At 35.4% G+C, this 11,624-nt stretch overlaps 1 protein-coding gene across 2 annotated transcripts; it reads right to left on the bottom strand.

The window, feature by feature from the left end:
- Positions 1-5,182: 5,182 nt before the first annotated feature.
- On the bottom strand, positions 5,183-7,209 carry LOC137963843 (transcription factor bHLH154-like). 2 transcript variants are annotated; one of them, XM_068811059.1, is made up of 6 exons: positions 6,927-7,209; positions 6,155-6,277; positions 5,890-5,955; positions 5,746-5,811; positions 5,579-5,629; positions 5,183-5,487 (listed from the first exon to the last, which is right to left on the bottom strand). In XM_068811059.1, the coding sequence occupies exons 2-6, from the start codon at positions 6,254-6,256 to the stop codon at positions 5,359-5,361; spliced, it is 414 nt and encodes a 137-aa protein (XP_068667160.1). In that variant the 5' UTR covers positions 6,257-6,277; positions 6,927-7,209; the 3' UTR covers positions 5,183-5,358. The 2 variants fall into 2 exon arrangements, with proteins under 2 accessions (XP_068667160.1, XP_068667159.1); XM_068811058.1 differs by lacking the exon at positions 6,927-7,209 and adding an exon at positions 6,430-6,471.
- Between the last annotated feature and the right edge of the window lie 4,415 nt (positions 7,210-11,624).

Here is an 11,624-nt window from a genome sequence, read left to right as displayed (position 1 = left end):
GCACAAAAATGCATTTTTAATATCAAACTGATATAAGGGCCAGTCAAGATTCATAGTATAATTCGAACAGTATTGATTTTGGCCACTGGTGCGAACGTCTCCATGTAATCAATACCGTAGGTTTGAGTGTATCCTTTGGCGATTAAGCCTTGCTTTTAACCATTCAATGGTGTCATCGACTTAATATATAATGGTAAATAACCAACTGTATCCGACTGGTGTATTTCCTACAGGTAGGTCAACTACTTCCCATGTTGAATTCTTTTGGAAGGACTTTATTTATTCATTCATAGCTTCTTTCCACTTAGGATCTTTCAAGGCTTTATGCACACTTTTAGGAATAGATATAGAAGATAATTGATTCACAAATATTTCATTTGCCTTTCAAAAAAAAAAAAAATCAAACCCTAGTCATAGTAAGTTTTAGAATTAAAAATTTATCCAACCATCTATAGGAGTCAAGCCCCATTAGGCAATATGATTCAAATCCTAAGGGGGGGTTAGTCAACAATTAAGTGGAATAAATTCCCCCCACATTACCTAGTTCATCAAATAATGGCGTTAGTGTAGAAAGAAATAAATTGAAGTGACATTACACTGTTTCATTCGCTCAGGCAAAAACGGGGGAAAGTTGATTCCTACCTTTTTTGCGAATCATCAACTTTCGCCCCCCCCCCCCCCCCCCCCTTAAATGATAAATTTCTCCTCATTTGTTGTTCTCCTCTCCCTCAACCTTCGTCTTCCGATGATTTTTCGCCCCATCTTCTTCCTCTCGTCTTCGCTCTCTTTGCTCCCTCTCGACCTCCGTTGCAGAGCACGGGAGGTCGACCCTCTATCGCAAAGCCTCTCGGCCCCCCTCTCTTCTCCCTCTCAACCTCCGTCGCAAAGCACGGGAGGCTGACCCTCTGTCTCAGAGCCTCTTGGCCTCCCGACTTCTCTTCTTTCAGCGTATTGTTGGAGTGTCACCTTCGTCGTCCTTGACCGCCGCTGAGGAAGACAACGCTAAGGAAGACAATGTTTTATTTTTCCTAAGTTATGAAAAATTAAACCATCGTCATAATTGGTTTAATTATCCAATTAATTAAACCATTAGTTTTTCATTTTTTGTTAATATATTATTAATTAATAATATTTAAAAGATATATCATGTAGTGGATAAATTAATATATTAATAATTAATAATATTTAAAATATATATTATGTTGTTGATAAATTAATATATTTATTTATTTATTATGTATTTTTTATTTTGTATTAAAATAGTGAGTTTTAATGTTAAACTATATCTTATGTTATTACAAAATAATTTATTTATTTATTATATTCACTTATGTTATTTTTAAAATTTTTATTTATTTTAAATAATTTATTCTAGTCCCATGTAGTTATTTTTTTAATTTATAATAAACTATAATCATTAAGTAATATAATATAGTTTTTTATTAATTAAGATATTAATATATTCTAATACTACATGTTAAATCACTTATAATTGTAGTAATCACGTTTATTTTGGTTAATTATATGTTTAGGTATATGTTCTATTTAAGTATATTATAAAAGGTTACTCATTCTCTTCTTTAGATCATATTTTTCATTTAGGGGCACTAACACTGGGATCTGTTTTCTAGCCACTGGAACTCATCTACACTAACACCTAAACATGAGTTGAAGTTGAATCAATTCATTTCACTTCAATTCAATTTTTCACTTCACTTCAAGTTCATTGTGGACTAACCCCCCCTAAGAACATAAGAACATTGAAAAGAAGAATGGAGTTGCGCCCAGGTAATAGTTGAATCCTTAAGGCGAGTGGAAAGGAAAAAGAAATTGAACCCTAGTTACAAAAACTTTTGGAATAAAAAAGGAAGTTGACTTTCTAAATGGTGAAGATGCAAAAGGAGTCGTATCCCTAAGAGAAGCCGACTCCACCTAATAAAAAGGATTAGCACAAAGAAAGGAGTCAACCCCTATAGGGTGCAAAAGCCAAATTTGAACCAAGTGGAGGATTCGACTACAAAATCATATCATTGGAAGAAAACTGAGCCAAACCTAGGAACAAGATTTGACCCCATGTTGCAAAAATTCAAAGATCAGGAATTTCATGCTCAAATCCTTGATGTTGTAGGTCTTCAAATTTTGTAAGTCACCTACCAACATGTTTTACAAGTAAAATATGATTACTGATTATTTTTCATATATTTTGGACCATTTTCTCTTGTTTTTTTTTAAATGCTAGAAATAACTTTATCCATTCATAACGTCTAGTTTTTAAAACATTGGGAATTGTGATATCTATATCTATCTATCTATCTAAATATATATATACACATACACACATATACAACTGATCCAACACAAAAAAACCATTTGGTGGGAAACATGCGAAACAACTATCTCAAACGTCCAATCATGAACGGACGATTGAGATAATCGTTGATCGAATGGTTGAGATTTTTAAGAGACGGCTTTATCCCAGAGAGATGCAAGATTTCAATCATTTGAGCACAAGAATAGAGTATGTGGAGGTTTAGTTCTTCTACGAATGTCAAGTTATTTTAGAGAAAATGAAGGATTTGGACAGATTCAGCCTTTTATTTCTTAAAGGGTAGATTGAGAATTTCGAGTATGAAAACCTTTTGTAAATGCTTTGGTTTGCTAAAAAGTAGCAAAAAATATTAATCCAAGCGAAAAGGTATGATCAATCAACCATGTCTAACAATTATATTTTGTGAGTTCCCTAAGCCTTATGATCGATCAAAGCATCAATCAACAAGTTTTCAACCTTTTACAAAACTCATTGATTCATCATGCTTCATTGTTTGATCAATCATGCTTTATAAAACTATCCAATATGATATTTGTCCAATTGTAATTCGCAAAGAACCCCATTCTTGTGTTCAATATGAAGAGTGTATTAGTGACTTCTTCCATATACCATGTCTCTTGTCTTTATATGGTTATCACTAGACACTCGTAATGCAATAAAAAGGGAATTTAGAAGAATCAACACTTTATTATAGTACTCAAACTTCACATCAACACTTAAAAAAATGTGTGACAATCTTATTAAACTTATTCAAATGGTTTAATAGATTTCCCCCCTTTATGATACAAATATAATACAATTGATTCTTAAAATATAACTTATTTTGTAAGGCCAGTTTTTAATTGCAGCCATAAGCTCCAACTCATCATTCTATATTAAAGTCCATTTTCTTTCACAATATAATGCCATACTTTTTGCACCAAATGTCTTTTACTCTGCTCTTCTACAACTCAAGATTTTTTTTCCTTTAAATTTCTCAATATTATATTTAAATGGCAACCTCTTACATGCAACCCACAATTTTGAAACTAATTGTTAGTTATTTTCCCACACAAGACCATCCAAAATGAAGAGTACAAGTATGAGGTAATAGACAATAAAGGACTTTCGCATGTAGCAGGCTACTTGTTTGACCTTTGATTCTTCCAATATGGATATCTCTCTAGAAAGATTGGATTGAAAAACTGTTTATTGGGATAGAAATAGACTCAGAGAGCATTCTTTTGGGATACATATAAATCTCTAAATAAATTCTTGGTCTTGTTATTACAAAATGTCCCAAAAATTAAAGTTTTCTATTGTTACTTGAAACTATTTTATTGCCTAACTTTTATTATTTCATATGTCTATTTATCTTTTTAGATAACTCTGATCGAAAAACAAAAATTGAATTGGAAACTAGATTCAAAGATATTTCTAAAAATATACAATTTTTTATATCAAAATATAAAATTTTCTCTACAAAAACTATGGTAAGATAGTGCAAAATCTAATGAAAAAATAAAATGGGAAAGAAAAAGACTAAAGGGAAAAACATAAAAAACTCTTATTTTTTTCTTTTTCCTCTTCGTCTTCTTCTTCTTCTTCTTTCTCTCTTTCTTCTCCATCTTTTTATGTTTTTCCAAGTCATAACCTAACCAACTCTGATACCATATTGATTTCTAGGGTTTTCTCATAAGTTTTTAAAAGGGTTAGGAGAAGAAGGAATAGAAATAAGAAAAGAGAGGAAACAAGAGAAGAGAGAAACCCTAACTCGTCGAAGAGTGGAAGAGAAGGAAAGAAGCAAAGAAGAGAGAAATTGAAAGAAGAGAGGCTAAAGTTGACAAGTAAATGAAAAAAATTGAGAAATTAATATAGGCATGATTCACGTGGTTAGGTGAGTAATGGAAGAGAAATTTTCATTGTTTAGTGAAAAAAATACATGCACTATTAGAGAAAGTGAAGAGAATGGCTAGCTTAAAATGCAAGTTCTCCAAGAATGAACACTTCAAGAACCCTAAAACCCCCTTCATCGCTTCTTTTATTATACCTTCACTTCTCTTTTTCCCCATTCTTATCTGTTTTGGTGGAACCCAAGTACTCAGGCTCCCAAAATCCTTGATCTCTCACAATGACAATTCCTTCTTGACATCTCAACCCAGTGATTTCATACATACACAACAATTAGTACCACTCCGCTTGGAGGGACTCGCCCCTCCCCTCTCATCTTGCACCCAAGCTCACAAACCCTGACAGCTTTCAGATTAACCGAGGATGATAATACACAGCAATCTGGATCACCTTTGGCTCTCTGATGGGTTCTGTATCTATTTTTAGAGAAATGTTAACTACAGTTTTAAAGCTCTAACCATCAATCGAATCATCCTCTATGATTCAATATATAATGGATAAGAACAATGACGGAAAATTCCCTCTTGACATGTAAAGAGAGTTTGGTCTTCATCACCGACTCATCGTTTCTGGGACATGTCAAAGTACTGTCATCAAGTCAATATATCCAATCTTGCTTTCTAAAGTAGCAACAAGCAATATCTCCTCATAATGAATTTTTCTTATCTACTTCTTTCTGTTTCAGACTTCTAGTGGGTAGTCATGTCTCCTTCATCTTTTTCCACTGTGGCGAAGGTGTCTCATCCCATTCAAAGAGTAAGATTCTTCACTGCTGCCAAATAGATAATCGCCAATTACCCCTGGATTTCTAGTCCTGGTTAATGTTTAATCTAACCACTTATATGCCCATGAAGTCCATACCTATGTTCCTCTGGCATAGCCTTGTAAGTTAATCCAACCATGGCATAGAAACAGAAACATGTTCGAAAATTGATGTTATGGTTCTTTGTAATAGCGTGCGGATGAGAGTGAATAAGACCCATATCTCTATATAAATGGTTCTCGTACACCTTGTTCTTATGATTTAAAATGACCAAATCCATCGCTGGAACATGGGCTGAAAATTCTGAAGCAACACCACGGTGAGGTGTTAAGATTTGATGCGAAGTTTCGTCTGAATTCTCTCTCCAAGCGCACAACTAATTAAAAGTGCTGCTTCTCATTGAAGGCGCCCATATATCTGCGCCATTGTTGTGGCCTAATTTCAGCGTCCATTCGACAGGCACCAGGCACAAGCCTCTGCTCCTCAGGTTGTAGCAGGCCGCTTCCTGCAAAAAAGCAATTGCAATTTAAGAATTTGTTAGACCGAAGTTGCAGTCAAACTATTGAAACCAATTTGAGGTCAGAATTTGTTGTCACCTGCAACTTCCCGGTCGTCCTGCTCTGCTGCAGATAAGGAGCGCTCAGTACCTAACACGGTGAGAAAGTCGAATTAAATCAGTTCACGAGGAAATGAAGGAAGCTTCGTAGATGTCAGTAAGTCAAAAGCGACAACAGTGCGCCATTGGAAAATGGGAGATTCTGACCTGAACTTGATCTTGAAGGAATTTGATGTATCCCGTTGCCTCCAGAAGAACGGATGCCGTGTCTGTCTGCAATAAAGCTCTCCATTTTAGAGGAGAAGAGAAATTTGACGTCGGATATAATTAAAGATCGAAGTGTTTAACTACCTTTCCAAATGGTGAAACAAGTTGTTGGAGTGCTGCGACTTTTTCACCAATCTTCTCCTTCCTCTCCTGCATCAGTTATAATGGAACAAGACGTTCGGATTTTCAGCTCATCTTGCAAATGGTAAAAAAGAGAAACCTAGCCCTCCTTAAGTGGCCTTGGAGATAGATTGAGGTCCTCCATGGTGATCATAGTTTGATACTAATTGGATGATGCTTAGGCGTTTGAGAGAAAGAGAGCTACAAAAGTGAGGAAAGGGCGACTCACCCTGGCGGAGATGGAGCCGTCGGCCTTGTGTCTCTTCACAGAAGCGGAGCAAAAGGGAGTGCCCAGATCAATGGATTCGAGTCCTCTCTTCAATTCCGTCATTGCCCGCCCTACCGCTCTCCCCTACATTCACAAACCAGACCAATTTAGCTCTGATGCCAACAATCACAGAATACACTTTACTAATACGAATTGGCCCACATCCAGACGATAAATGCAAGCCCCTGCATCGCCCTGCTTTCTATACTAAAAGAATCCTAAGTTATCTCACATACGGCGGACCCGTTTGGATCTTTCATCAAATAGCAAACATAATGACGAATGAATGCTGCCGATTTGCTCAGAAGATTTGTCGCGAAAAGTAGCTAGAGCGTGTACTTGTGCAATGGCGTGAGTAATTTCACAATAATTTGTTCCAACTCCAATGACCAAAAGATTTCGAATTTGAACCAATCTGGAAGTACCAGTCATGCTGCAAATTTACCACGACTAAAAAGTACTCTTTCGAATGCAGTGATCTATCAATGATCACAGACGGCTCCGTTTCATTTTCGCGTCCAATCAGCAGAATTCCAAGTACAAGACAACCGACGGTGGAAGGATTAGACGAGACGAAGCTTCTAGGCAAGTTCATGATCCATCAACCACTTTCTCAACGATTACCAGTAAGCCGTCCAAACTCCAATTCGAAAAACAAAAAAACACATAAAAAGATACTGAACATGAAATTAAAAAAAAAAAAAACTAATGATTTATTCGATTCTTCACTAACCGGAAAACTCCACTCCGCATTGCACGACAATGATGCCCTGCGCTTAAGCTTTTGGGAACTGGTCCAGCAGTACGAAGGCACCGGAACAAACAAAACAAGTACCGGAAAAGTAACAGAAGCTGCGAGAGGTGAATTATTATCAGCACTCGATGCTCAAATTTCTGGAACCGAGCAAATGATATCCAGGACAATTTCTATATTAAAAGAGTCGTCCTCCTGCGGTTCAACCGCGATCAACGGGAAATCTGTCTGAAGGATGAGGAAAACGAAGGCCGAGCTCGAGAAAGAGATATCGAGTTAGAGAGGGAAGGTTTTTTGAACGAGATATATAGAGTCACTCGTGACAGCTCATCTCCAGCCTTGCGCTAGCTCTAGTTAAACTAACCTTACCACGGTTATACACGTCACTCCCACCGCTCCGTCTCGTCTCAAGCTCGGCTCAAATTCTCTCATCGGTGGGCAAAATTACCATATCACCCGTTCCGAGGAAGGAATGACAAGGCTTGAGCTCTCACTGTTGTCCAACTATTTTGGTCAAATCACAGATAATAAAACAACGGCGGCGCCTCCTGGTGCTACGTGTACGACGGCCCGGATGTATGGGCGGGAGGTCGCTGTCGAGTAGTTTGGGCGTTCAGAAATTGAGCTTCTGAAACCGGGCCCACAGTGCCTGCTACGCTCCCTACATAGTATCGTCTCGTATTTTAAGAAAAGAAACCGCGAGCTCGAGCGTGCCTTCTGTGGGGCCCACTTCTGCAGGAAAGTCCACGAGCGACGGATTTAGTCTAAATGGACCCCACGCGCTTCTTGTTGTCAGCATCTAAGCGTCATACTGACTACCTGTGACTCACCCATAAACAACCTCAAAAAGGACATCTGTGTCCCCTTCCAATTTTAGTCAAAGATTTTTAAGTACGCTAATCACAATAGATCTCAAAATGGACCATGACGCTATTTAGATTCGAATAATTGCAAAATTGACTTCCACGCCCCGGAAATCACGGCGGGACAAAAGGGAGTGTGTCTCCACCTTAACGAAAAGACTAACTACCGCAAATCTCGTCACAGGCAGACCGGGCCGGTCCGAACCGAATTTAGTTCGGCGTCGATCACTGTTCGACATTCTTCACGCGCTTTTACTCCGACTGTTGTTAATGCTTCTTCCTCAAGGCGATGGCGTAAACACAATTCCATCGCCATTAAGTTTTTTAATAGAATGAGAAACGATGGAGATTAAAGAAATGTGGTCTTGCGTTGGCTGATCTTAAATTCTTGCGGGATGACAAGATTCGTCTGTTTTTTCATCGGGTGAGAAGCTTCTTACGAAACTGAATATATGGTTTGTTTAAAGGGATCAAAGTGATCGCGATTCAGGACACGAATCTTTGAAGCTTTTATCTTTTAAGAATCTCATCAACGTTAATGGAGTCGAGACGATACGCTGTTCCTACTCTATCGTGAATTGCTTCGTACGTCTCTGAATTTTATTGGTTTTGAGTTTACACGTTACAAATCAGATTTTAATGACAACACTGCATGCATTAAAACTTGCTTCACTCTCCGTCCTTTCTTCTTCAACCTTTTCCCAGTATTTATTAAACGAACAACGAAGTCTATCTGTTCAGAGTTATTGTCGTTGTTCGCATGGCTCTTCTATCGCTGTCGACGTTGGAGACACGTAAAGGGATGAACAGTTATGAGCTTGAAGACGAGATAATCTTCATGTCTTGTACGCAAGGGATCGACTGCTCGGCATCTGTGAATTGAAAACGATAATCTGCATAAATTAAATGCGGAAGAACTGATAAAGAACCATCTGGTTCTTGATTACTAATCCAGACAACAACATGAAATCAAACCTAGCTCTCTCAATTAATTCCCACCATCTTGTATTACCTGTCATGACAATTAATCGATAATTTTTATTAACAAGAAGTCTAATCAATTGCCTACCTCATCCTCTCATGTTTAATGAAAACTGAACGGTTCAGTTCGGAAATCCAACCACTAGATCTTGTGAATTTTATCATAGAAAGATTAGTTGGTTAATTAGGTGATTAAGCTAACATATAAATCACTTAATTAATTTTTATTTACATTCCATAATTAGTTACATAACTACTTAATTAACTTCTTAATAAATTAATTAATTATGTAAATTAGTTAGTTAAATAATCAATTAGTTAATTCATTTTTAATTAGATTATTACTTACTTATTATTATGCTGTTATTAATGAATTAATCAGTCCATGAAAATATTAATCACTTAATTAACTATGTACTTAGCTAGTCTATACTATTAATTGTTACTCAACTAATCGGTTACTCAAGTAACTGATTAATTAGTTTATTAATATAAATATTGACCACTTAATTAATACATTAATTAATATATAGGTTTATAATTAGTTATTTTTAAATTTGTTCTTAAATTGGTTAATTAAAAATTTCATTGATTTGAATGCCACTAATTAACCTAATTACATAATTAAGTGAATTACATAATTTTTAATTATGGAAAATTATCTAATTATTTAATCAATTGACCACTTAATTATGTATTTATATAACTAAGAAATAATTAATATTATATAAATTAATAAATCAAGTTATAGCATACTATAATTACATGATAAGTAATGGCATAAATACATATAACATTTTTAATTTTTCAATCCTATTATTCATTAGTTAATACTAACCGAGTATTTAATTTTTATTTATTTTAATAGTTACTTATAAAATATTTTTTGTGATTTGGATAAGAATTTATGAGACAATCATCTAATTATGATATGGATGATATTTAATAATTGGTATTAACTAATTACTTTACTAAGGTCATAACATTAACATGACTACATTATGATCTTACAAATGACTATCCGTCATTAATTTTAACTTAAATCATCGAACCAGCCAATTGTGTTTACTATATAGTTAAATTTCCCAAAAATTTCAAGTATTTTGGTTAATTAAAATAGAATTTAATTGTATCTAACCGATTAATTTTTTATTTTAAGTTAAAAAATAGCAATAATTTTATAAAAATGATTATTATATAAATGTAATTAAATTATTTAATTTACCTAGGTTAATTAAATGATTTTCATTAAAATATTAAAAATAACTTATTACTATTGAAAATTTCAATTATTCAACTAATAACAATCTTATATTATTCCACATAATGGCAGTATTATACTTAGTTAAAGACTGATATAGCAATAAGTCAGTAGTAAGTGGAAGGGCTCATTATAGTACATGTGATTATGTAGATAAATTAATCTGTAAATTGATACAAATAATTTCTATCAAAATGATAATTATATAAATACAAGTGAATAAATTATTCAATACTATTAATATGTAGTAATAAGTTTATCAAAATGACTATTATATAAGTATAAGTAAATTAATTTAATATTCAAAAAATATTTAATTTAACTATAATAATATTTCCTACTTAGTGAATAAGGAGATATAGTTGAGGAAGATTACCAAAACCAATCATTCGTTTGTATCAATTGCCAAAGAATTCCACAATAGTAGGTGATCAATTAGAATGGATCCAGGTATTTATCCCGAATCCTAATTCTGGCATGATGTAAATTCTGGATTAGGATTTAAGATTATGGTTTTCTAACAAGTGGTATCAGAGCAGTACATTATTGTTAAATTATTAGGATTTCTGGACTAATTCCATGGAGAGCGACACACAGAGCGTCGGCGTTGTGCAGAACAGTTGACTTTCTCCACGAAACTCATCCTGAGGTTGTGCGTCGTCGAAAGATGTAGGCCGACGTTCGACAGAAGAAGCCCAAGTTGCAGCATTTGTTGGGAAATGCAGCAGTGACGTCTAGTGAAAAGAGGGGGGATGGAGGCAGCCCACGCTGTAGCGCCCATTGGGCGCTTGGGAAACGCTACAACATTTGTTGGGCAAAGCGTTGTCCATTGGGTGAAACGTTGTAGCGCCCGTTGGACACACTTCACTCCATCAGGGCGCACTGCAGCCCCCGTTGGACTCACTGCAATGTTGATAACAGAAAATCCGACGTTGCAGCGCCCGTTGGGAAGTGCTGCAGCACCAAGGAAAGAAGGCCAACGCCGCAACGCTAGGCAACTGAATAAAAAAAATTGCTTAGTTGGTCTAGTATTTTCAATCAAATTGTTTGAAGCTACATGTTGCCAAAGTAACCTCTGTAGTGTAAATTAATTTGACTAGAAATACATAAATGTTTGTGCAGAGTTATTTATGCAAACTGTGATTGGTCCAAAGGAAGACACAATTTGGCCAAATCAACAACGTGCCTGTGATGATAAATGTGTGACAATTATAAATATTTTTTATGTGAACAATAATCGGTCCAAAGAAAAGCTATTGTTTGACAGAACTAATTGTCAGTATTTGATCATTGCATTGAGAGTACCACTTACAGTTAATTTCTCTATCCAAAGACTTTGAATTAATGTTGTACTAGGTATCTTGAGATGGGTCCCCAATTTGGATTGCTTGAACATGTCTTATTTTTCTTTGTTTGACATGCTAGTTATTGTGAATATGCTTGTATATTTTGTTCTATATACAGTTTCTGTTGTTACTGCTACGAATGTTTCTGCCCAAATCAGTAACAACCCAATGCTGAGCGGGGCGAACTTTAAGGCTTAGAAAGATACCGTGGAAATAGTTCTCGATT

This window comes from Aristolochia californica, unplaced genomic scaffold (assembly GCF_029961685.1).
Source record: "Aristolochia californica isolate CCGP_79_NKW_82.1479 unplaced genomic scaffold, dmAriCali1.0.hap1 SCAF_4, whole genome shotgun sequence".
NCBI classification, from domain to species: Eukaryota; Viridiplantae; Streptophyta; class Magnoliopsida; order Piperales; family Aristolochiaceae; genus Aristolochia; species Aristolochia californica.
Note: the sequence above shows the minus strand (reverse complement) of the source record. Positions and strands in the feature narration are given on the sequence as shown.